General features: G+C 51.4%; 1 protein-coding gene and 1 pseudogene across 1 annotated transcript in view; both read right to left on the reverse strand.

Annotated features, from left to right (window-relative positions):
* Window positions 1–494: 494 nt before the first annotated feature.
* Window positions 495–4281, reverse strand: LOC137144483 (zinc finger protein RFP-like; annotated as a pseudogene).
* A 10741-nt stretch (window positions 4282–15022) lies between these two features.
* LOC137144482 (zinc finger protein RFP-like) overlaps window positions 15023–23427 on the reverse strand; it is a 30829-nt gene continuing 22424 nt past the window's right edge. The window contains exon 8 of the mRNA XM_067534839.1: window positions 15023–15651. Coding sequence (XP_067390940.1) covers window positions 15098–15651 — 554 coding nt within the window. The 3' untranslated portion in view covers window positions 15023–15097. The remainder of the gene's footprint in view (window positions 15652–23427) is intronic.

Consider the following 23427-nt stretch of genomic DNA (forward strand, 5'->3'; position numbering starts at 1 on the left):
CCTTTTACACTGCAGCTTTCTTCTCAGTGGTGAAACGTTCCAGAGGGGTAGCCGTGTCAGTCTGTATCCAGAAAAACAACGAGAGTCCTGTAGCACTTTAAAGACTAACACATTTAATTTCTGCAGGCATAAGCTTTTGTGGGCTGTAACCCATCTGACGAAGTGGGTTGGAGCCCACGAAAGTTTATGCCTGCAGAAATTAAATGTGTTAGTCTTTAAAGTGCTACAGGCCTCTCGCTGTTTTATCTTCTCAGCATGACCCAGCTGGTGATCTCGTCACCTCATCAGGCTACCTCAGACCCTCCTCCTCTAACCACAGTGAGCATGGTGCTGGCTCCCAAAGGGCTCAGTGTGCAGCTGCTAACAGCCCCCTGTCACACTGCCATGTTTGTGTAGTGACCATACACTGAACATAACACCAAATGCAAACTATTACCTCATTATTCAATCCAGATTCATCAGCATCCGCTCTGGACAGCCATGTCAATAGATCATTTTACAGATTTTCTTCTCCGCCTCACCTGCTGTTTTAGTTCTCAGTGGAAATCCTTCCACTTATTTTGAAAAACCATCTGTATCGGTCAGTACACACTGGTATCTCTCCCTCATTACTGGATATGGTCCCGTTAAATCTGCTCCCAGAAATTCCCGGGGTTTAACAACCTATGTACAGGGACACAGGCTAGAGTTCTAATTTGGATCTTTCCTATGAAATTTTTATACTAAACCCATACGTAGTAAGCAAAATCAACGTTATAATGTGTTCTTTTATAATAGCGAAGGCCTTCACATAGTCAGAGTAAAAGTTTGGGGTTTTTTTGTTTTAGAAGTAAATAAATAGAGGACAAACTTCTGAAACTGAAAACTTGCATAAATACGCTGTACCAGCACCATGAGCCATAGAGGTCGCTGCTGCACTGTCAGCCATTAGTACACTTGTGCACTTCTTATAGCTAATTATAGGCCTTAGTGCATTGCAATAATAACTACAGACAGTGATAAACAATTAGCTTGGCTAATCTTTAAAAACACCTCAGACGTATTTAACATGGGGAAAGATACAAAGTGTTTGATTGAATTGCAAGTCAGCCACCCAGCTCCACTTCCTTTCGGGGTGTAAAGTTAAGTCCAATCCAAGCGGGACATTTGCCTCACGTGATGTCCTGTATGAACTCCTACAAAGCGTAAGACAGAGGTATCAGGGTGACTGGAAACGTCTGTAGTTTACCCTGCTGGGTGTCTGCCTCAGGCTAACTGTTTTTGGGAAACAGTTAGAACTGGAAACAGTTGGAAACAGTTGGAGATTGTTCTCTCGAGGGAAATCCCGGATTCTCTTTTCCAGCTCAGGGGATTTGGGCACCGGATGTGGAGACGTCGCCTCCTCTCCCCTGCAGAGACACGAGTGTGTTTATTCCTCTCCCTCCTCAGCCTGAAGTTTCCCCCCCCCAAAGCCAGAAAGGGGAGCGGGTGGGAGGGGCCGCTCCCAGGGCTGACAGAGGGGCCCATTGTCCAGTCCCAGCCGCTCCTCAGCATCTCCTCTCAGCCTCCAAGGGGAAACAGCCCCTCTGAGGCATGAGCTGGGACACTCCTCTCTTTCACCTCTGGACCTCCTCACATGGGACAGGCTTTGGGCCATGACAGAGCTGGGGCCAGGTCCTCACCCCAGTAATGATCCCCTGAGCCAGCCTGACTCCACGCAGGGTTCTCCAGCCCAGAGCTGTGGGGCGATCCCCTCCCCAGGATGGGTCACAGAGCCACAGCTCCAGCCGTCCCATGGCAATGGGGATGGAGAGGGGCTGGATCCAGAGGATGAGACTGTCCCACGGTCGGGGATCTGGGGGCTGGGTCTGTAGCCGGGTCTCTGAGCCTCTTCCCAGCACGACGGGGCGTGAGGGGCAGACAACCCCAGACGTACCTGCTCACGGCGCTTCTGACACCCTAGAGGGGAACGAGAGACAGAGCAGAGAGTCAGTGCCCACGGCCCAGCCCAGCCACTGCCCCGACAGCCCCAGCCCCACAGGCTGCTCCCCAGTGGGGTGGAGGCACTAAAGGGCTGTGCTAGTGCGAGCAGAGCCCCTTTCCCACCAGCTGCTCTGCAGGGACGGCCGGGCCCCTGCACTGAGCCCTGGGGCAGGAACAGCCTTTCACCAGCCTCCCTCCCTGACGGTCCAAACTCCTGTTTCTCTGCAGACTCCGGGCCCCTGGCCCTGCAGACTCACCAGGCCGCGCTCTCTGCACTGAGTTACCCTGAGCCCCAAGTGACTCAGGGGCCGTCCCCTCCCTGCGCTGGGCTCTGGGCGCGTCTGACACGGTCTCACCTGCAGCAGTTCAGGCACCGGCTGCTGACACTTCTCCTCCAGCTCCGTGATCAGGGCGCTGAGCCGGGAAATCTCCTCGCACAGCTGGGTGGCTTTTTCCTCCCTCCTCCTCCCGATCTCCTCGTCCAGCTCCCCCAGCCGGGCCAGCAGGAGGCGCTCTTGTTCAGCCAGGAACTGGCACAGCTGCTCAACCTCGGACACCACCAGCTGCCTCTCCACTTCCGTCTGCCTCTGGGGGGCACAGAGAGGGGCAGGGCAGGGCAGGGACACGGGGAGAGCGGGGATCATGGGAAATGGCACAAAGCCTTGTCCAGGCTGCACAGAGCGTTTCATGTCACTTCTCTGCCAGTAGAACTGTGTCTACACCAGGGCTCTGGCCAAGTGTAAAAAATGTCACCAAAAAATCATCCCCCCAAACCCCATCACGGTACCAGCAACAGATTTCAGTGTAGACCAGGCCTTGGCAAACGCTGCTGCCCAAACACCCGATGGCATCACTGGAAATGTCTGACACTCAAACCCTGGGAGCAGCAAATGTCTCCCCCAGCTTCCCCCTGACCCCCTGCGACACCTGTGCACATTCAGCAGTTCTAGTCTCCTCTCACCCCCAGTGCTACAGAGGCAGAGCCAGAGGCTGCTCCCAGCTACCCTGTGTGACCCCCTGACTTCAGCGGGAATTAACACCAGGGTCACAGAGCATCTGACCCTAACCCCACTGACTTCAGTGGGTCACTCCTGATTTACACCAGGTACCTGAGAGCAGAGTCTGCCCCGCGCTGTTTAAAATGCCCTAAACTCCCTCACTGCATCGACCCTGGAAATCCTTCACCCTCCTGAATTACAGACACCAAACAGGGCAGAGACTCCCCCTGCTGCTGTCGCTGGCGCCCCTGTGCAAACCTGCTGGGCGGGGCAGGGCACCTACCAGGAGCCTCTCGCTCTCCTTGTCCCAGTCGGATTTCAGGCCCTGCAGCTCTTCTCTCTCCTCCCTCAGACGCTGCAGGCGGCTCAGGATTTGCTCCTGCGAACACAGACAAGGGCTCTGGGGGCTGGTTCGGGTCCTTGCTTTGTGCCCTGGGATCGTCACTGAGCAGAGGCTGGGGAACCACGTCCCCTTCTCCAACCCACTGAAAAGTGACTGACCCCAGCTCCAAGGGAACTCCCCGGGCAGAGCTGCTGGGCCCGGCCCGGCTCCTCCCCAGCACCATCAGCCCCAGGAACCTTCTTTGGTCCCGGGATCGGGCACTTCCCAGGTTCCAATCCGGGGCTGGTCAGACCCAGGCCAGGGGCTCTGTGAGTGCAGAGGCTGGGCCTGTAACTCCCAGCCATGGCGATAACTGCGCCCTACCCTGTACTCCTGGGCAGCCTCCTCGATGGGAACCACGGTGTGAGCGCGGTGAGCCCGGGATCGGTCACACACCACGCAGATGGGGGCTTGATCCTCCTCACAGAAGAGTTTCAGAGCCTCCTGGTGTCTCTCACACACTCTCCCCCTCGGGCTCCGGCACCACTAACTGCACCACGTTGCCCAGCTGCCTGTTGGGCCGCAGGTGTCTCTGCTGGGCGGGTTCTCGGCACTGGGGGCAGGGGAAGTTTGGCTCCGACTCCCCCCAGCACTGGCTGATGCAGGCTCGGCAGAAGTTGTGCCCACACTCGATAGTCACCGGCTCTGTGAAATACTCCAGGCAGACGGAGCAAGTCACTTCGTCCTGGAAGCTCCCGGCCAGCTCCCCGGCAGCAGCCATGGCTCCTCCGCCCGGGCCGGGAACAGCCGCTGCGGGTTAGTTTCACTTTCCCTTCCCTGAGCTCAGAGAAGCCGGTTTGGCTGGCGCTGGCTGGGGCGTTTCCCTTCCTGCTGTTCCCAGCGGGCCGGGCTGAGCTGCAGCGAGTCACCGCCAGTGTCACAGCCCCGGGGCAGGGCAGACAGAGCCAGGGCCAGGGCAGTTGTTGGGTCTGGCTTTGGTTTGTCATGTTATGTTTTTATTACATTTTTAAATAGCTACAAACACACACAGAACAAACAGACATAACCAATGGCACCTAAACTTCTCATAACACATTAACAGCTCACAATGTATCAGCCATTTGCTAGCTAACCTCAGATACATTTGAAAGATATCTATAATATGAAGGGTAAAATGTAAATCAATTATTTGTATTACACAATTTAGGAGAAACAAGATTTGCTTCCAAAAATCCAACTAGTTAAAGAGAAAATAAGTTAAAATAACAAATAGAGGGAAAGTTCAGAGGAAAGAGATAGAGACGGGCAGGAAGGAAGTGGGTTTAGATCAGGGGGAAGCTAAGGGGCCCCCATATATTAAATAGGATCAGTGAGATACTGCCAGGAAAACATCCCAGAGCTCTGAGAATTGTTCTGGGGTGTTTCTGGGATGGTTTTCAATTCTTTCCATGGTCGCCAAGCTTACAATGTCTGTGCTCCAGTCTGCCACTGCTGGTCACTTTTTGGATTTCCTTTTGTAGGACTTGTCTTTTAACAATTATTAGTTCTCTGCATAACTAAAGTGTTTCAGGTTTATTCAGCTTCCAATTAACATCCATCAGGTTTTAAATTATCTGTTTGTCTTTTTACACAATTTTATTTGATAGGAAAAGAATTAATTCTGCAGTTCAGTTCTGCGGGTGTCGGAGCAGGCCCAGAGTCTGTGAGTTAAGTTAGCACCTGCTCAGTCACAGCCCCAAGATTTGTCTGATTTAACAGCATCAGTTTTGAACAGTTGTTGAGGGGTCCCATGCATTCTCCGTAGCATTGTCAGCTAGATTAATCTTAAACACAGATCCAAGGAGCAGTTCAGAGCAGTGGCTAAAATTTGTTTCCATTGGATAGCAAAGAATCATTGGCCTAGTTCCTCCTCCCTTTTCTTTTCTAAGGAATCTGTGTTTAATTCAAATTTGCTGGCCAAGTGTTGCCATAGGTCTTGGCAATCTGGGTAACATTTGGAGAAATAAAAACAGTTCAGCTGGGTCGGGGTAGCACAGTCATTGGCCAAACAGCTGGAGATGGTGTGTTTAAACTGGATACATTGTTAGGCTGATGGAAACACATGGGATTTTTTTCAGAGGACAAGGCAATATGCCATGCTTATTATGAGAAAACACAATTGCATTCATAATTAATACCACACACACAAATGTTCTACAGCTAATCGTGGCGTCTAACTGGCCAGGGAAGCCAGGCACAAGGAGGAGCAGAGTCTCTGTCGGGCGCGCACCAATGTTCTCTGATGTTGCTATGCAGAATGTTACCCAAAGCTTTCATTTTCACCCATCTTTTTATGTTTTAGTTCTAAGGTGAGTCTATGGATCCTGCTGTGTCACGCTGCTTCAGGGTTCGGTGTGACCGTTGATCAGCAGTCAGTTACAGACGTGACTTTTATCTTAATGTTTTTTTTGTTTTTTTCTAAGGTGGATTCTTCTTGCTTTTCCAGGGTGTTGTCTGCTTTTTTCAGCCATCAAGGTGGTACTGGCGTTTGTACTCCACCCAATCATCAGGACAGGCTGGGGATAGACACTGATTCCATCACTCATACTCATTTACATATTTAAATGAAATTATAGATGCCTAAATGAATTTTCAGCAAGACTTAGACTAGCTAATACAAAATGCAGTATACTTCTTCAAAATGGAGATTCAGTTACAATCTGGAACCATGTCAGACGTTGGTTAGAATGTTATAGAACAAGCGATTAAACAGAGTTACTTTAGTTACAATAAAACAGCGAGAGTCCTGTGGCACCTTGAAGACTAACACATTTATTTGGGCAGAAGCTTTCGTGGGCAGAAACCCACTTGGTTGGATGCATGAAGTGAAAACTTCAGTTTGGTAGGTCTATCTACACATGCAAGGATGGTGAGTTACATCACAGTGAGGAGGGCGAGTGTTAACGAGGTTACTACAATCAGGGTGGATGAGGCCATTCACAACAGTTGCTGAGAAGGTGTGAATGTCAAAAGAGGGAACATTATTTTTTGAAGTGGGCTGGCCACTCCCAGTCTCTATTCAGACCTCGTCTGATAGTGTCAAGTTTGCGTATGAGTTCCAGCTCTGCAGTTTTTTGCTGGAGTTTGTTTTTGAATTTTTTTTTATTGAAGTATGGCAAATTTCAAGTCTGTTACTGAGTGTCCAGGGAGACTGAAGTGCTCTCCTACTGGTTACCATTCCTGATGTGTGATTTGTGTCCATTTATTCTTTTGCGCAGTGACAGTCCGGTTTGGCCAATGTACATGGCACAGGGGCATTGCTGGCACATGGTGGCGTATATCACATTAGTAGATGTGCAGGTGAACGAGCTCCTGATGGTGTGACTGATGTGGTTAGGACCAGTGATGGTGTCACTTGAGTAGATATGCAGGCAGAGTTGGCAACGGGGTTAGTGTTTCTGTTGCATGGTGTGCAGTTGCTGGTGAGTGTTAGCTTCAGGTTGGGGGCTGTCTGGAAGCGAGGACTGGCCTGCCTCCCAGGGTTTGTGAGAGTGATTTAGTGACAATGTTAAGGAATGACTACTTCACAGGAACGGTACTTCTATTGTTGGCAATAAGGAAATGAGTTACTTAAAAGACAATTTCTATGAAGACAATTTTTATAACAATTTCTATCAGTGACAGTGAGAGGACAAGTGACAAACAACAAAAGGACAAGCAGCATGTGATTTAAAGACGTGTGGCTTAAAGACAGCTTTACCGGTGATAACTATTTTTATACCGAAGGGCGGCTTTCATAGTGAGTGAACCAGAGCCACTCTATTAAGTGGCTTTCCTAATGAGTACCCTGCATTGGTTTATGAATGAGCATGCTTTTATGAATGTGTGGTTTTATAAATGAACACGGTTTTATGAATGAACATGGTTTTATTCACGAGTGTATGTTATTAATTTAATAAAAAATTCATTTAAAACAATAAATTCTTTTGATGTTATGAATGTACCCCTACGTTATCCCCTTTTTGACCCTTCAAAACCTTCAAACTATTGAATAGGTCACATTTTATGTAATTGTTTAAGGGCAATGTATGAGAGACAATTGGAGCCTGTGGTTTTAACTTAAGGTACATTTTTTATTTTTTTTTAATCCGGCAGCAAATACCACATATCCAAAAAACATTATACCAAGTAGGCCAAAGAAAATGATAATAGGCTGTAACATAACATTTCAAGCGGATGTCCAAGAGGGTGCCCATTTCTTAACAATATTATATCAATGGTGTATTATCATTTGTTTTGCCTGTGTAGACCGTTTTAATATTTTTAATCTCTGATGTAGAAAAGCCCAACTGCGTGTTTGAGCCTGGGTTTGGGGAGCTTTGGTTCGTTGGCAAATTTGTTTATTTTCCTTTATTAATTTATACAAATTTATTCAATTAGCTTCTAAAGAAAAATTAAAATGTACAACATTGCTTGTATTCCTCACATTAATTTTATTATTCTTGTGGATTGGTTACACTGGGTGTCTGAATCATGGTGACGTTGCACATATACATTGTTGTACAGGAGGTTTTGAAATTTGCTTTCCTTCCCAAACAATTTTTTTTAATCCAACGACACAGACACAACTTAGTTTACTCTAGTACACCTTGGCGGTTCTATTAGTCATTTCATCCCAATCGCAAGTTGCCAGACCTTTGTTTTGTAAAGAACATGGCTCTTCTAATACTGGCAAGGAGGGACATACCCACTGTTGTGCTGTCCATCTGGAACACAGGCGGTGATCTGTGACTTTCCCTTTGTTACTTAAGTATGTTCCCACCAAACGTTGAGCCCAAATGTGTTTTTCCTGGAGAACTGGGAGAGCTAGAAAGGGCCATAGGGTACGCTGACCCCTATGTTGTTGAGCTTGCATTGCTGGGATAGTAACACGCCCTGGTAGGGAGGATGTATGTACATCAGATTCCAGAGGTTTATACCATTTGGAGACATAAGGAAGAAAAAGGTTCTCTTTGTGCTTTGTTAATAGGGGATTCGAACCTTTATATCTTTGGCTCGAAGACAATCCGTCTCTCTTTCAGTTAAAACAATAGCTGCTCTGAGCACCATCGGGCTGAGACTGTTTTATTTACAATTCTTGCATGGTGGCGTATTGAGCCAAGAACGCTTGTTTCACATGTTTTCACATGTGCCATTGTCAATCCGTTGTGTCTACCCCAGTCTGTACTTGCTCAGCAATCTGGTGCTCCTGCCCCTGCACAATACTGTGATGTAAAGATATTACCGCACTAACCGTATTTTTCAGTGCGTGTAGATTCACTGAATTTAGGATTCCCGTGCCTGCTCCCAGACTCCCCCCCATGGCATCAGTTATAACCCACCGCAGGCAGGAGGGGGAATGGTCCCGCTGTAGAGAGCTGAACCACTCCAGGAGCCGGGGGGGTCACGTCTTTGACTCTCTCCAGGTGATGTTGTATCTCCCACTACCTGATGCTGTTGGTGATGGTGCCACGTCCATCTGCCTCTCTGCCCAGCCCTCATAGAAATACCCCGCATCGCACTTAGCTGCTTTCAGACCTCACCTTGTCCCCCTGGAGCAAATGCAGTTTATGGGAATAACTTATTCCCTGAACGGTCAGTGAGAATGGAACCTGGACACACACTGCCCCTAGCGGTGACAGGGGGAACAGCCCGTACAGCTGTGCCACTGAAATTTGAAGTATAGACCTGTCCTAAACCAGTCATCACTGAAAATAAAATGTACCGTTAGTTAGGCTTGGTCTGTACAAAGTTTTAATTCTGGTGTAATTATTTCAGGGGGTGATTTTTCTAATTAAAGAGTTAAATCAGCACAACCCTGCACAGACACAGTTCTGTCAGTCTAGAAGCCCCTCTAGACTAAGAGCATCGACCAGGGGAATGGTACCAGTGTAACTATAGTGGTTTAAATTCTCACCTTGCCTTATGCTGCTGTAACTTTCCTCCTTAGACAAGCCCCGTTATAACTGCACCCACAGCAGCAGTTGTGCTGTTGTAACTACACTAGTAGAGTTAAAGCAGCACAATGTGTGTGTGGACAAGGCTGTGCAGTGACTAGAGAGCTAGTGAATTACACTGGACAGAAAAGAGGAAGAAGGGTTTAGAGTCAGAATTGTCAAACACTTATTTAACATCAGCAGCGAATGAACATTTGGAGTAAATAAAACGTCTGTAAAAGATTCACCGTCTCCAGCCCTTTAATGAAGGAGTTTAGCTCAAAGTAAAACTTCCTGGAGCCTTCCCAAGAGTTCTCCAACAAAGCCAGCGAAGACGTGACCTGCCATTCCTACATTATCAGACCAGCAGAAAGAACACTCCCCAACCACTACGCAGAAAAAGCAAAAAAAAAAAAAAAAAAAAAAAAAAAAAAGGCCCAGTTCAATTTTAAAAACCTCCTTTAAAATTCCTTTGGTGTTTGTTGCACACTCAGGCTTGGCAACATGAGCCAAAACTAATGTCAGGAAAGTGTCCCAGAAGTGCTGTCCTGCTCAATGTCCGACCCATTATTTCTCCATCGTCTCTTGTTTGATTTGCCCCAAACTTTCAAGAAACATTCTACCCAAGATCCTGCACGTGAAATTACTAGTGGAGAAGTTTGATGTTGTGGCAGTGAGAGACCGGCAAAAAGTCAGGCACGCAGGGAATATGGCTTCATCCTTGATTTTTCCAGATAAAAGCCAGACACTTGCCTTCCACCCTGGGATTGTCAACCTCTCACCATACTCATCTTCACAGACTCCGTCACATTCGGCTTGGGAAGTTCCAGGACTTCTCAGAGTTTCACCAGCCAGCAAAAAATATCAGCAAAGTGTTCCTGCAACTTACAAGGGTGAGCAACATATCCCCATGTGGATTTCACACCAAGAACGTCTCCACCAAATAAATAAGGGAGAAGAAGGCAAAAGAGACTCGCAGGATTTAATGATCCTGGATAAATACTGAGAGACTAGAGATTCCCACCTTGTCCTCCCGGCAGCTTCCTGGATGGGAACTGCAGTGTGAGCCTGAGATCCTGGCACTGCCTGCAGAGCACACAGATGGGGCTTGAACCTCTCTACAGAAATGCTGTAAACTCTCCTGGTGTTTCTCACCCCTGCTGTCCCCTCCGGGGCCCTGGCTACCCCCAACCTTAGTTTATTTTTACACATTCCCCTGCTGCTTGTCAGGCTGGAAGCTCCTGTCCCCAGAGGATTTTTCCTGCACTAGCGACAAGGCAAGTCTCTCCCAAACCCCTCCCAGCAGCGAGTGACCAAGACCCAGCAGCAGACCCACAGTTCATAGTGACAGTTCCTGTAAATAGCCTGGCCAGGTGAGCTCCTCCTGGGGATGGAGCCGGCGGTTTGCCACAGCCGTGGCACCTGGTCTCTGCCCCACGAAACCAGCTACAGGCTGAGCAGCCAGAACGCCCTGAGCTCGGCCACTTTAGGGTCTCTCCACAATTTCTCTTGCTTACCCCAGAATCTCTCCTTAGACTCTTGCCCTTTGCACCGGCCTCTCCAGCGCGACTCACCAGAGGCTGCTGCTCAGGGCACCCGGCCTTGTAGAGACCTGTCACCACCAGCCAACAGAAGCAGCCACGGTGAGAGCTCTGCCCGCCTGCTCCCCAGTCTGCTCTGGGCAGGGCAGGGCACCTACCAGGAGCCTCCCACTGTCCTTGTCCCAGTCGCATTTCAGTCCCAGGAGCTCTTCTCTCTCCTCCCTCACATGCTGCAGGCAGCTCAGGCTTTGCTCCTGCAAACACAGACAAGGGTTCTGGGGGCTGGTTTGGGTTCCTTGGTTTGTGCCCTGCGATAATATCGACACTGAGCAGAGTGAGGCTGGGGGAGCACGTCCCCCTTCTCCAACACACTGAAAAAGTGACCCCAGCTCTAAGGGGAGGGGTGGCCAACCTTACGTTTTAGTTTTTGCTGAGGTGAAGATGTGAAGTTGATTTTTGTTTTACTGACATGGTCAACTTGTTACTGACATCACTAAAAATATCACAAACACAATCATGTCACAGAAGTGTCCCTATTCCCAGTGTTCTGTACACAGGAATTCAGAATTATACAGTTGTTTTAGCTGCACTTAATTGATCAGTCGGGTTAGTTGGGTGTGTGCAATAATAGAAAACAGGAAATTGAAGAGGCAGGGTCAGTGTCGTTTTATGATACAAGAAATGATTCTGAATAATGACAATCAGTGTCAAAACACAATATTTCTACCCAATCTCATGGACATTTTCATTCATTTACGGGTTTATGGACAGTGTTAAAATTGTACATATTTTACTGACCATCTGTACATTGATGGACAGTTGACAACGCTTAGGAGACACCCAGAGCGGCTGGGTTCAGCCCAGTGCCAGTGTCTCTAGGACCGTGGCTGTGTCCCAATATCAGGCAGTTCCCTGGCTCCAATCCAGGGCTGCTCAGACAAGCCAGGGGGGCCCTGCAGCTTCAGAGACTGTGTGCGCTGCTTAATTCCCAGAGAGGTTCCAGGAGCAGAAGGGGCAGCCCATTCACCAGCAGATATTTACAAATGAACATTGTCTGCAGTGCTTTTATGACATTTGATGTCATCAGACATGCCTTGTGATGTGCCTCCCCTCAGACTTTGCTCAGATTCACTCACTAATGTCAAGAAATGAGACCAGTCAGTCATTTCTTACAGAAGCATTCCAGAAGACGCTCGATGAAACTCAGAAATTGGGATGAATTTCTTGAAGCAGCTTTATAGTCTGTGCTCTAAACCTCACCCAACAACAAAAATATCACCCTTTGGACTGATGTATGGCTAAGAAGGAAGGTTTCCCAGTGAAGTTTCACAACATTTCATGAGAAGTGCCCACAGCTTTAATGCAATGAAGTTAATCTGTGATTATTCAGTGAAGGAATACAACCCCTGCTCCACTTATTCGCCAAACAACATTTATTGTGTCCTGATAACCAAGAACACAGAGAGCCCGGTAGTTCCTTGAAATCAACAGGGGATATGGACAGTACATTGGCTGTGGACAATATTTCAAAACAAAAACATACCAAAAAAAAAGGATGTGGTAGCAGAGATTTCTATATGTAGGGAAATAGCATTTTTGGTTGGCGACCGTGTCTTGTTAATCAAGTTAAGAAGGAGAACAAAGGAGGGAGGATCCTGTCTTTATTACTGATCATAGTAGCTGTAACTGAGTCAACTCACCACACTGGTGCCTCCTGCTGGCTATTCTGGGTATGACATACTTGCAGCCCTCACCAATGGACTGGTGCTTCCTGCTGGTGAGCTGAAGAATAGCTCAAGCGGATGCCCACATCCGCAGCCTGGGCTCTGTCACCCTTCCTCAGGCTCACCCGTAGCCCATCTCGCCACCATAAGGACCCACCGCCCTCTTCCTGGCCCAGCCCTCCAGCGAAGTCACAATCCATGCTCCACCCCCCCCACATTTCCAGCAGCTACCACCTACCACCACTCAACAGACTTCCCTGGGCCACTTCCCCGCAGCCCCAGCACCTCCTCCACCCTTGTATCAGGGTACCTGCTCTGCTGAGCTCCAGCAGTCAGCCCCTGCTCTGTCCTGGGCCTGACCTCCTTCCACCTGCAGGGCAGCCAGCCTGAGCCTTCCCTCCAGGAACTCCTGGGATTGACTGCTCCTGTCCTGCTTGGCAGCTCCCTTTAATATTGAACTCTTGGGCCCTGATTGGTTATCCCACAGCTCCTTCCCATTGGCTGCTTCTTCAAGGGCCCTCTTAACCCCTTCCTGGCCAGTGCAGTGCAGATGCCCCACCACACTGGGGTCTAGGTCTGCTAGCTAACACCCATCCTCTGCTTGGTTCCTGGACCCACCCCTCTCTCAGGACTGCAGTGATCTGTGCTGCCCACTGCCAGGAGACATCTCTGAAATCCTTCTCCAGCTACTTCCCTCAGTGGCAAGTGCACTTTACTGTCTGGCTACTTCCCCAGTGGCAAAGGGGGAGACCCAGGCCCACCCACTACTCCAGCTCCCAGCCTAGGGACCCTATAGAAGGCAGCTACTTGCTGCATGCCCTTCAACTTCTCAGCTCATTTCTCTGGGCCACTTCCCCACAGCCTTCAACCCCCTTTGCACCATTCGTGCAGGGCCTCAGCCTGCAAATCCCCACTGCCAGCCAAGAGTTGTCCTTAGCTGCTACCCCAGCCCCTGCCTGCAGCACTGCTCTGCCCAAACCACTCACTAACCTCACCCTGCAAGACAGCTAGTTCTCCCCCCTTCTCAAGCTCCAGGGACAGACTAACCCTACTCTGCCCTGAAGCTCTTCTTATATGTGCCTGCTGGGCCCCGGTTGGCTGCTCCTTTCAGCCCATCTCTAATTGGCTGCCTCCTGCACAGCCTTTCTAGAGCTCTGTAACCCCTTAGCGGCTCGTCTGGGGCAGATGCTCCATCACAGTAGCTAGAAGGATAAAACTGACATGAAATAATTCTAACAGCAGTTCAAGGAATAGTATTTTATAATCTTCTCTGAGTTCATTGAAATAATATTTTGCACAGTTAGTTCGCTGACATCATTTTTTCACCTTATTACTTTTCAGTGGTGCAGTGTGAGTCCTGCAGAAGGCAGGTGTATGTGTCATGCCTTCCCATGGGAACCAGTGAAGACAATAAGCAAAGACAGAGAGAGAGCAGCTGCACAACACGTACTTTTGGGATGTTTATAAGACATGGTCATTATGATGCACGTGGAACTGAACAACCTGGTCTGACAGCTCTATCATTGTTTTATTAGGATAAATATTTTGTATTTCTTGAAATGACACAGTTGAAATACCAATGATGCTGTTTAGAGAAGTTAAATGTCAATGTACGTGTGAGTGAAGACAAAAAATAAATGTTAATTCCATTTCTACAAATCTGTTTAGAGGCATATTGTTGAAATGTAAATTAACATATTGACACCTTGTTACAGGAAAGACACTTTCTACATTAGAACAATCTCTCTTTTTTCCTCTCTGGATTTTACACTCAGATTTCACAGGGGTAGAAATTCTGACAGGAGTGACTGATCCCCATCCGTCACCATCTGCTACCCCTGGGACATGGGATGGGGAAAGGTGACAGGGGCAGCAACATGTGAAGGGGCGGCAGAAGACACGAGCTGTCTGTCCATATTCCCTACCAGTATCACCCTGTGCCGGGAGCCATTTGTCGCACTGCAGCGGGGCGCTGCAAACACATGGGAAGGGGGATAAGCTGCCTGGCTTCTTCCCGTGAGCGGTTCCCATTCACCCAGCCTGGCCCCTTGCTCACACATCTCTGGGGCTGGGCTCTCACCCCACTTCTCCTGGCCCAGCTACCGAATCCCCTCCCCCAGCTCTCCCCGCACCCCACCCACTCCCCATCGCGCTGGGACCAGCTCCCCCCACAGGCTGAGGCTGCAGCGCAGAGCGGCCCGTACAGCAGGGCCCCGGCGTTCTCACCCCTGCCCCCAAGGCAGGAAATGCCGGGACCTTCCCCTCCATTCACTGGCCCTGTCACACTCACTGGGATCCCCCTCACCCCTCTCCCCCACCATTTCTGCCAGGGGCTCTTCCTCCTCCCCCCTTGTTACATTACCCAGAGCTCTTCCCTTCCTGCTGCTGCAGTCCCCTCCCCTCCCCCTCAGCATCACCCCCACCCAACGAACCCAGCAGCCGGCTCCCCCCACCCCCTTCTCTGCCCCTCTCCCCTCCCCCATCTGACAGGCCTGGTGCTGGGCACTGAGGGGTGGGGGGGGGGCAGGCGGGTGATGCCCTTTAGCCCCTCAGCGCTGGGAGGGGACAGTCTCTGCCGTGGGTATCGCTGTCAGGGTCAGAGATTCCCTCCGGCCTGGGCTGGGACCGAGCAGATGATCAGGGGAGCCGCGTTTTCATCCCCAGCATTGACACCAGGATAGAAATAAGGGCGAAGCGTCCCGGAGAAGGTGTCAGTGAAAGTGAAGAGCTGGGACCTGTCAGTGACATAGTAAAATGAGACCTCGCCCGCCTCATAGTCCAGGAAAATCCCCACCCGGCTGGGCCTGACGCTCACGGGGAGGGGAGTTGGGGGGGAGGTGCGGGCCTTGTATTTACCATCCCACAGCCGCATGACCCAGTATCTATCCTCAGGTGTGAATGTGACCCACCTCTTCCTGCTCGCAGATTCCCTACAAACCCCCAGAACCCAGTGAGTCTTGTCTCCCACCTCCACCTCCCAGTAACGCCTCCCGCCCGGGAACCCCTCAGTGCCCAGCACACAGGGACGAGTATCAAATCTCTCCGGATTGTGGGGCAGATCCTGGTGTGTGTCTCCGCGTCTCACACGTTTCCGATCCTCAGACAGGACGAGTTCGGGATGAGCCGTGTCTGGATCCAGAGTCACGTCCACTGGGGAGAGAGTCACAGAGTCAGGGCCGGGGCAGGGGCTGGTCACGGGATCAAAGGGAAATTAACCTGCGTCCCCGTTAATCGCTGGGGGGGGGGTTGTTGCCCGTTAAGGGGAGTCAGGGCCCCTCTGCCCCTGAGAGTGAACTTGAGGGGAAGGAGAGCAGGAGCGGGGGAGGGGTGGGGTGGGAAGGTGTCAGCGGGGGCAGGGCAGGGGAGGGCAGCCCAGGGATGGGGGAGGGGACAGGCTGATGCTGGGAGAGAAGAGGAGGGGTACAAGGGGAGGGGCAGGCACAAGGGCAGTGGGGGGGAAGGGAAGGAGCAGGCACCAGGAGGACAGAGGGGGTGGAGGGAGGGGCAGGTCCCAGAGGGCACAGGGAAGCAAGGGAAGGGGGGCACCAGGGGACAGAGGGGGTGAGGAATTGGGGGTTCCAAGGGGCAGGGGAATGAGGAGAGGGGGGCTCTAGGGAGCAGAGGGGAGTGAAGAGGAGGGGTAAGTGCCAGGGGTGGGGGGAGAGGAGTGGGGCAGGCGCCAGGGGCACAGAGTGAGGCAGGAGCCAGGGACAGCGGGTGTTTCTAGGGCAGGGGTGATCACCGGAGGGCAGAGCGGGGGGGGGGCAGGTGCCAGGGGGCAGAGTGGGTTGATGGGAGGGGCGGGTGTCGGGGCGCTAAGGGGGAAGAGGAGCCCCAGGGAGGCAGAGGGGGAGTGAAAGGAGGGGCTGGCCCCAGAGGCCTAGAGGTAGCAGGGGAAGGGGCAGATGTCAAGAGGCAGAGGGGGAGGGTGGTAGGCACCAGGGGCAGAGAGTTGTGAGTGTATAGGGGGCTCCAAGGGGTGGGGAAGGAGGAGAGGGGTGGGCTCCAGAGGGCAGAGGGGGAATGAAAGGTGGGGCTGGCTCCAGGACACTAGAGGGGGTGAGGGAAGGGGCAGGCAGGCGGGGCAGAGGGATCTCAATGGGAGTGGCGCACACCAGGTGGGCAAAGGATGGGGCAGGGGAGTGACAAGGTGACAAGGGGGGTGAGGGGAGGGGCAGGCACAAGGGGGCCAGAGGGAGAGAGAGGGGGCCCAGGGGCAGACCCCAGGGGGCACCAGGGGGCAAGTAAAGGGGCAGTCGTTAATGGGGAGAAGGTGAGGATAATAGGGGTGGGTGCCAGGGGTACGGGGGTGGGGCGAGTGGAGGGGCTGGCACCAGGAGGGCTGAGGGGGGTGAATGGTGGGGTGGATGCAAGGAGGGTGGGGGGGGGTCGGGTACTGGGGGTAGAATGGGGGGGATGATGTGCAAGGGAGTACAAGGGGGGCAGAGAGAGGGGTGTGGCAAAGGGCAGCCTTATGGGGGCAGTGGGTAAGGGGGGGGGCACCAGGGAGGAAGAGGGTGGATGAGGGGTGGGACCCAGAGGGTAAAGGGGGTGAGGGGAGGCACAGACAGCAGGGGCCCAATGTGGGGCAAGAGAAGGGGCAGGCACCAGGGGGCAGATGGGGTGAGGGAAGAGAGGGGCCCCAGGGGCTCAGAGGAGTGAAGGGAGGGGCTGGCACCAGGGTACGGGGGGTGGGGAGTGAAGGGAGGGGCTGGTGGGGGATGTGGAAGGTGGCGGGGGAGGGGTGCAAGGCAAGGGGCAGGCACCAGGGGGCGAGGGGAGGGTCTTGTGCCATGGGGTGATCGAGGGCTGTGGGACGGGGGAGCTGCGGGTGGCGGTGCTGGCACAGAGGGAGCCTGGCAGTGAGATGGGGAGCTCCGGGTTAGCAGGGCCCATTCACCCCCGCGCAGGCACTGGCTGTGGGGTCACTGCCGGAGGGGGGAGGGTAGATCTGGTGCCGTGTCCTGCTTGGCATACTTGGTACCTGGGGCAGCCCCAGGGCAGGAGCCTGCGGGGGCTGGGCGCTCCCCCGGGGTGGGCTGGGCAGACAGTGCTCAGGTGAGGCGGGGTATGTGGAGCAGGCAGATGTCCTGGTTTTTTGGACCTCAGAGGTGGCGACCCTAACAGGCCCCCAATGGTGTTTGTGTGACTCTCCTGCCCGCCTCCTCCTGCCCCAGCTCTGTGCGGTAAGATACCCCGGAGTGCAGGGACCCCTGGGCCAGTGGTGCTGCAATGTGTGTGCATGGCCCCTGGGTTCTCTGACCCCCGCTGGAGCTGCACCAGACTCTCCCAGCATGCACTAGTGCACACACAGCCAGGCAGCATGCTGGGAGCAAACACACACATATACACACACACACACAGCTCAGCCACAGCTGTCAGGCAGAAAAGGTGCCATGTGGGCACAATTTGCTGTAACTGGATCAAGGGAGTGTCACAAGATGGTTATAAAAACCCGTCTGCTCTTGCAGTGGGGACAGGGCCTTCATTGCCCCAAACCCATGAAGACACAGAACAGCTCCTGTCTGGCCATGTTATGTTAGCAACGAATTACTAAAGCCCGGTCTGAGCATGCAAATCCTGGGAAGAGAGAGCTGGGCAGTTCAGTGCCAGTTATGGACAGGTGAGAATGTCCGTCCTGCAGAACCAGCTACCGCCCTGGACAGCTGACAGCAGGGTCAGGATTTCCTCACCAATCAGCCCTTCCCACAGGGGGCGTGTCCCTGCCCTGCAATAAACCCGGGTGTCGTCTGCCCCTTTCCACCTGCCCCAGTGACATTGCTGCTTCTAGCCCATTGAATGTCATAGGAAAATGCTTTGTGCAGGGAAAGGAGCAGAGAGCCCCCAGGGGGAGGAGGGGTCTCACCCTGGATAAAATATCAGCGGGATGTACAGTACCTGCGTAGAGCTGGGCGATTCTCCACCCTGCAACCAAGCACAGACAGAGGGGTGAGAATGCCCCTGAACACAGACAGGCTGAGCAGGAGACAATGTCAGACAAGGGTGATACTGGGGGGAGTGGAACTTACTGAGCTCAGCCTGGAGTTTGTCTAAAAAAAAAACAAAGAGAAACACGTCAATATCACATGATCTCACCAGGGGAAGCGAGTCAAAAAGGCCTTAAAGCAGGGAAGTTAAAATTCTTAGACTGGCCTGGAGGCTACGTCAGCAACCAGAGCCTGGCACCCCTGGGCAACAAAGGCATCAGCAAGGGAAGTAATTCAGTAACCCCATCTGGCCACCTGGCCAGGTGCAAGAGGGTGTTAGAGCCAAACAGGGATCCCTCAGCACATGGCAAATATTAACCCTGCAAGCCAAGAGAAAGGGGTGTACAGTGCAGCAGGTGACGTGTGTGATGGGAATTAATAGGGTAAAATTTAATGTGAAGAATTAACAGCCAGGGATATGAAACAAAGACCAAGAAATTTCAGTCTATCAGAATCAGGATTCCTGTGAGAGAATTGATGGGTCCCCTGGATCAGCAGGGGATAAAAAGAGCAATTGGGGAGGGTAAGGACAATGCTGAGAAACTGATCATCTGTTTTCACCATAGAGGGTGCTGGGGAGAGACCTGCCCTGGAGCTGCTCTGTTCAGGAAATAAAGATCAGGGATTGGGGTGTGAAGTGGAGATATTGGAACAAACTGGGAAGATAAAGAACCAAAAGTCCCCAAGTGCTGAGGGATCCCTGCCCAATGGCAAATGTCCAGGAGATCTGAAATGATGTCAGAGCGATAGAGCTGAGCTGCTAATACGAATGTGCATCTCATTAAAATCAGCTACTGTTCTGGAGAATCAGAGAGCTGGGAATGTTGTGCCCATCTTGAAAATCTGACAGGGGTAATCCTGAGAATTACAGGCCAGTGAGCTCTCTGTCAGTACCTGCTGAACTGGGTGAAACAAGAACTAAAATAGGATTGTAACAGAGCTCCATGGTCATGCCATGCTAAGGTCTAACCAGAACAGCTTCTGCAAAGGGAAATGGTGTCTCCCTAAATCTATCTGAATTCTCTGAGCATGTCAATAAAATAGTGGACAAAGGAGAACCCACTGACACAGTTTATGTGTTTGCAGTGTTGGTGGAGCTGGGTTGGTCCCAGAATATTAGAGAGACAAGGAGGGTGAGCCAACGGTTTCTGTGGACTTTCAAAAGCCTTTGTCAAAGTTCCTCGCACAAGGTTATAAGGAAACTCAGTCACCGTATTATGAGAGGTAAGACTGTCATGGATCAGAGACTGGGGCCTCTGTCAGAGACAGGATCCCAGACTAGACAGGCTCGTCTTGTTTGCTCTGGCGACTCCTGTGTTCTTAAAAGCTTCTGTTTTGGAGTCTGCTTCAGCAAAACACATAGCACCTGCTGAACAGGGCTGGATTGACTCCTGGGCTGAAAGTTCAGCATGTGCTTCACTTCCCTGCTGAATTGGGGCCCTAGTGAATATACATTTAAAGGCCTGTTTCTGGATCTAGATAATAATCCCCAGATAAAATTGATTCCCTTGAAGTTAAGGCTCTCATGAAAATCCATTATTACGATTGGCCAAGCAAAGCAAGGCCGTACACTCAACTCAGCAGCGTTTCTGTTTGGCTGTAATGCAATAGCTTTTGAAAACTTGCATTCGGTCAATTCCAACATTTTCAGGCCTTGTGCTCTAGGTGTCATTGGGCACAACCCTAGTGATCTTGGTGAAAAGAAGAAGACTGGAAAAGTCTGATTTTAGTGGAAATCAAGTTTACCCTTTTTTCTGATTTTCAGCAAAATCAACAGGCTTCTAACCAATGTGGGGATGAGGGGCCCAGCCTATAGAAGCAAAGAAGTGTGCCACCCTCTGATTAAAAAAATTGTGCTCCAGGATCTAAAGTTCCAAAGTGAGATTCTGTGCTCAGAACCTGCAGCCCAGAGGCACACGAGAGCTAATGTCATTTTAGCCACCTTTGCATCTTCCCGATCCTAGGTACCCTGCAGGCTAAAGCAGCCCCCGGTGTAACTCAGCACTTGTCTATATAGGTGTTGGAGGATGCCAGCTCCAGAGCACCCTCTTATATCACGGGGTAATATGCAGGCATCTCCCACCCTCATGTTCATCCTGGGGCTCCCAATAACTTTCCACAGACTGAAGAACTTGAAACACCCTGCCCCTTCTGCGGGTTTATAGCTTGTTATGTGTGTGTTTAATTTCTCCCCTCTTGTCACTTTACCTTTCGCTCTGTGTTGCTTCCAGAAGCAGTAACTGGCCAGGGGAATGAGAACAGCCAGGAGAGCCAGGATCACACTCAGAGCCACCATCCAGGGATTGAGCCTCGGGAAAAACAGCTCTGCAAGAGAAAGTGCTGTTGACTTGGGAGCAAAGGTGCAGAATGAAGACAGGGCACTGAGACAATGGTGACACTGTGACTAGTTAAAGAATCTCACAGGGAAGATTTGGCTTCTTTGTACTTTATTATTAAGCCAATGAATGTCCAAGCTTTAGCCTGGACTGAACATTAATGGGAGGGGTGTGTTAGAGGTAGGGAGGGGGTAGAGTGGAGCTTTGTTGTGCTACACTCAAGCGTTCCCTAGGCTGCTCTATCTTGTCAGGGCTGCAGCCAGTACAGACTGACCCTCTGAATCAGATACTTGTAACGAGAGCCCAGCAAATCTGTGGATATCTGCTTTATATCCGCGGACCATGTTTGCGGGTCGCAGATCGGATGCAGATACAAATTTTGTATTTTGTACAAAGGGCTCCAGTTGTAACCAGCTTCCTGACACCCCGACTCTCCTGGGCTCAGAGGGGTTCACGTTCACTAAAGAGTCTGGCCCAAAATATGTTAACGCAGGATTTTAATAAAAACAAAACTTCAGCCTGGAGATTCAGAGTAAAAACACTTCCAGATTCCTGGTGCCTGGGCCCTGGAGCAATGGCTGACTAAAGAGTCCTTTGCTAAGTGATCAGTGTGGTGTATTGAAACTGTGCAAACATTACACGTTGTCACTTTAAATCCTGAGGGGATTGCTGGGCCTGCTTGCCGGCTTGGGGGCTCTGTAGCCAGGACCATGTATGTGGATCCTCTGCAGTCAGTCTGCATAGAGCCAGCCTGGAGCAGGATGGTTTGGTTCTGCCTCTCTGCCTTAAGGAGCAGTCTGCTTTGTTTCTCTCTCTGTATATATGTATTTGGCTGTGGTGTGTTGGAGTTCTGGATTCTCAGACGTAAAGCAGTGTTACATTGCAGCCTGCCAGGGAGAGTATTTGTGTTTTGTTTTACACTCTCACTGTGTGTGCCTTGAACACACCCGTCAGGTAACACTGGGCATCCCACAGGCTAATCAGCAGTGCAGCACTTCGAGATCTCAGATGAATGGTGCTTAAAAATGCAACATTCTTATTAGTACCGTGATGAAATAGTCATTCTGTATTAACAGAGTTATTTGGTAAATCATAATACATAAAACCTGAACTTTTTTCCCCCCAAAATTAAGCTGCTTTTAGGTAAGATTTTGTTTCTGAATATTTTGGGCCTGATCCTTTATTGCTAGCACTCCCATTGACCTGCTTATACAGGGGAGGCAGGATCAGGCCCACTGTGTGACTGTGAAATGAAAAACCACAGTGTACATTCCCATGGCGACGGGGGTTATGCGGTTGGGCTGTGGAGCTCTGCATTTACTGCTTTCTGGGCAATTAAATACAAGTTACAGTCTGAACTGCAGGACGGGCTCACAGTGCAGCTCTCACTCTGATGTGGTGTTTTCAGATGTCATCTAAGTAGCAGTGCTCAGACCATAGCCAGGGCTCCCTTGTGCTGTCCAGGAAAGTGACTTCTTAGCCAGACTTTCAGAAATACTCAGCACGGAGCGAGTCTCCCTGAGAACAAAGGAGAATTCCCTCCCCCACCCCACACTGAGAACTGTGATGTGGACAGCACACACACAGAGAAGTTAGCGACAAACACAAATATTCTTGCTGGGAGGTTGTAGCGTAACACAACTTTGTTTCTTAGAATCCAGACCCTTAACACACAAGACCCCACAATGGAGAGGGGCTGCTCCCTACGGCAGCGGGCCCAGTTCTCCGCACCTTGCTTTACATTGGCTCGTTTATAGGAACAGTTACCGTGCAGCCAGCTGGGAAGTAAATCCACCTCGCACCAGCCTGCTGCGCACTCACTGTATGGCAGTGGCGTACCAAGCGGGGGAGGGAAGGTGGGGCCAGGTCCCCGGGTGCCAGCCTGCAGGGGTGCACTGGACTGGCCCTTCATGATGCGCAGAGCCTCCTGTGCTCTCTGCCCCAGCGCACTTTCCCTGCTGCTCAGCTCTGCAGCCTGGTGGCAGCTCAGATAAATGGCTTCATCCCAGGCTGGGCCAGCCTTTCATGACATTGCGGGGGGCGGGGTCGCAGGATTGGAAATGGGAACAGCTGCCCTCAGCTTCCTGCGCCCCCCGCCTGTCATGAAGGACTGGTTCTTGCCTCCTCCCCAGGCCAGGGGGTGAGGCTGTTCCCCTGCTGAGCCGGCGCTGGGCTGCGGGGCGGGAGAGGCAGGCAGTGGAGCCAAGCCTGCATTTGCACCCCACCCCCCGCTGCAGATACAGACCCCCCTTCCCTGGGGCAGCTGAGGGGTGGCGCCAGGACCCCTCCTGCCCTGCGTGGGTGGAGGGTGTGAGGCTTGGCCTCCAGGCACCAGAGACCCTCCCTACGTCACTGCTGTATGGACCTTGCTGCTGGGAACTAAAAGTTCCCTGGTGCACTTTGATCTGTTCCCATTTCAAAGTGGGTTATATCAAAGCGCACAATGGAATTGTTAGTGCATGTGGCAGGCTCCACACAGATAGTTAGTGCGCGGCAGGATAGCACGAGGCAGATTTACCCCCAGCTTGTCGTGAACTAACTGTTCTTGTAGACAAGCCTGATTCCGCTCCCATGCTTTCCAAGAAGTTCTCAGCACCTTAAAG

Source organism: Emydura macquarii, unplaced genomic scaffold (assembly GCF_026122565.2).
Source record: "Emydura macquarii macquarii isolate MOO-44397 ecotype Brisbane River unplaced genomic scaffold, CSIRO-AGI_Emac_v2 contig_3454, whole genome shotgun sequence".
In the NCBI taxonomy this organism is placed as follows: Eukaryota; Metazoa; Chordata; order Testudines; family Chelidae; genus Emydura; species Emydura macquarii.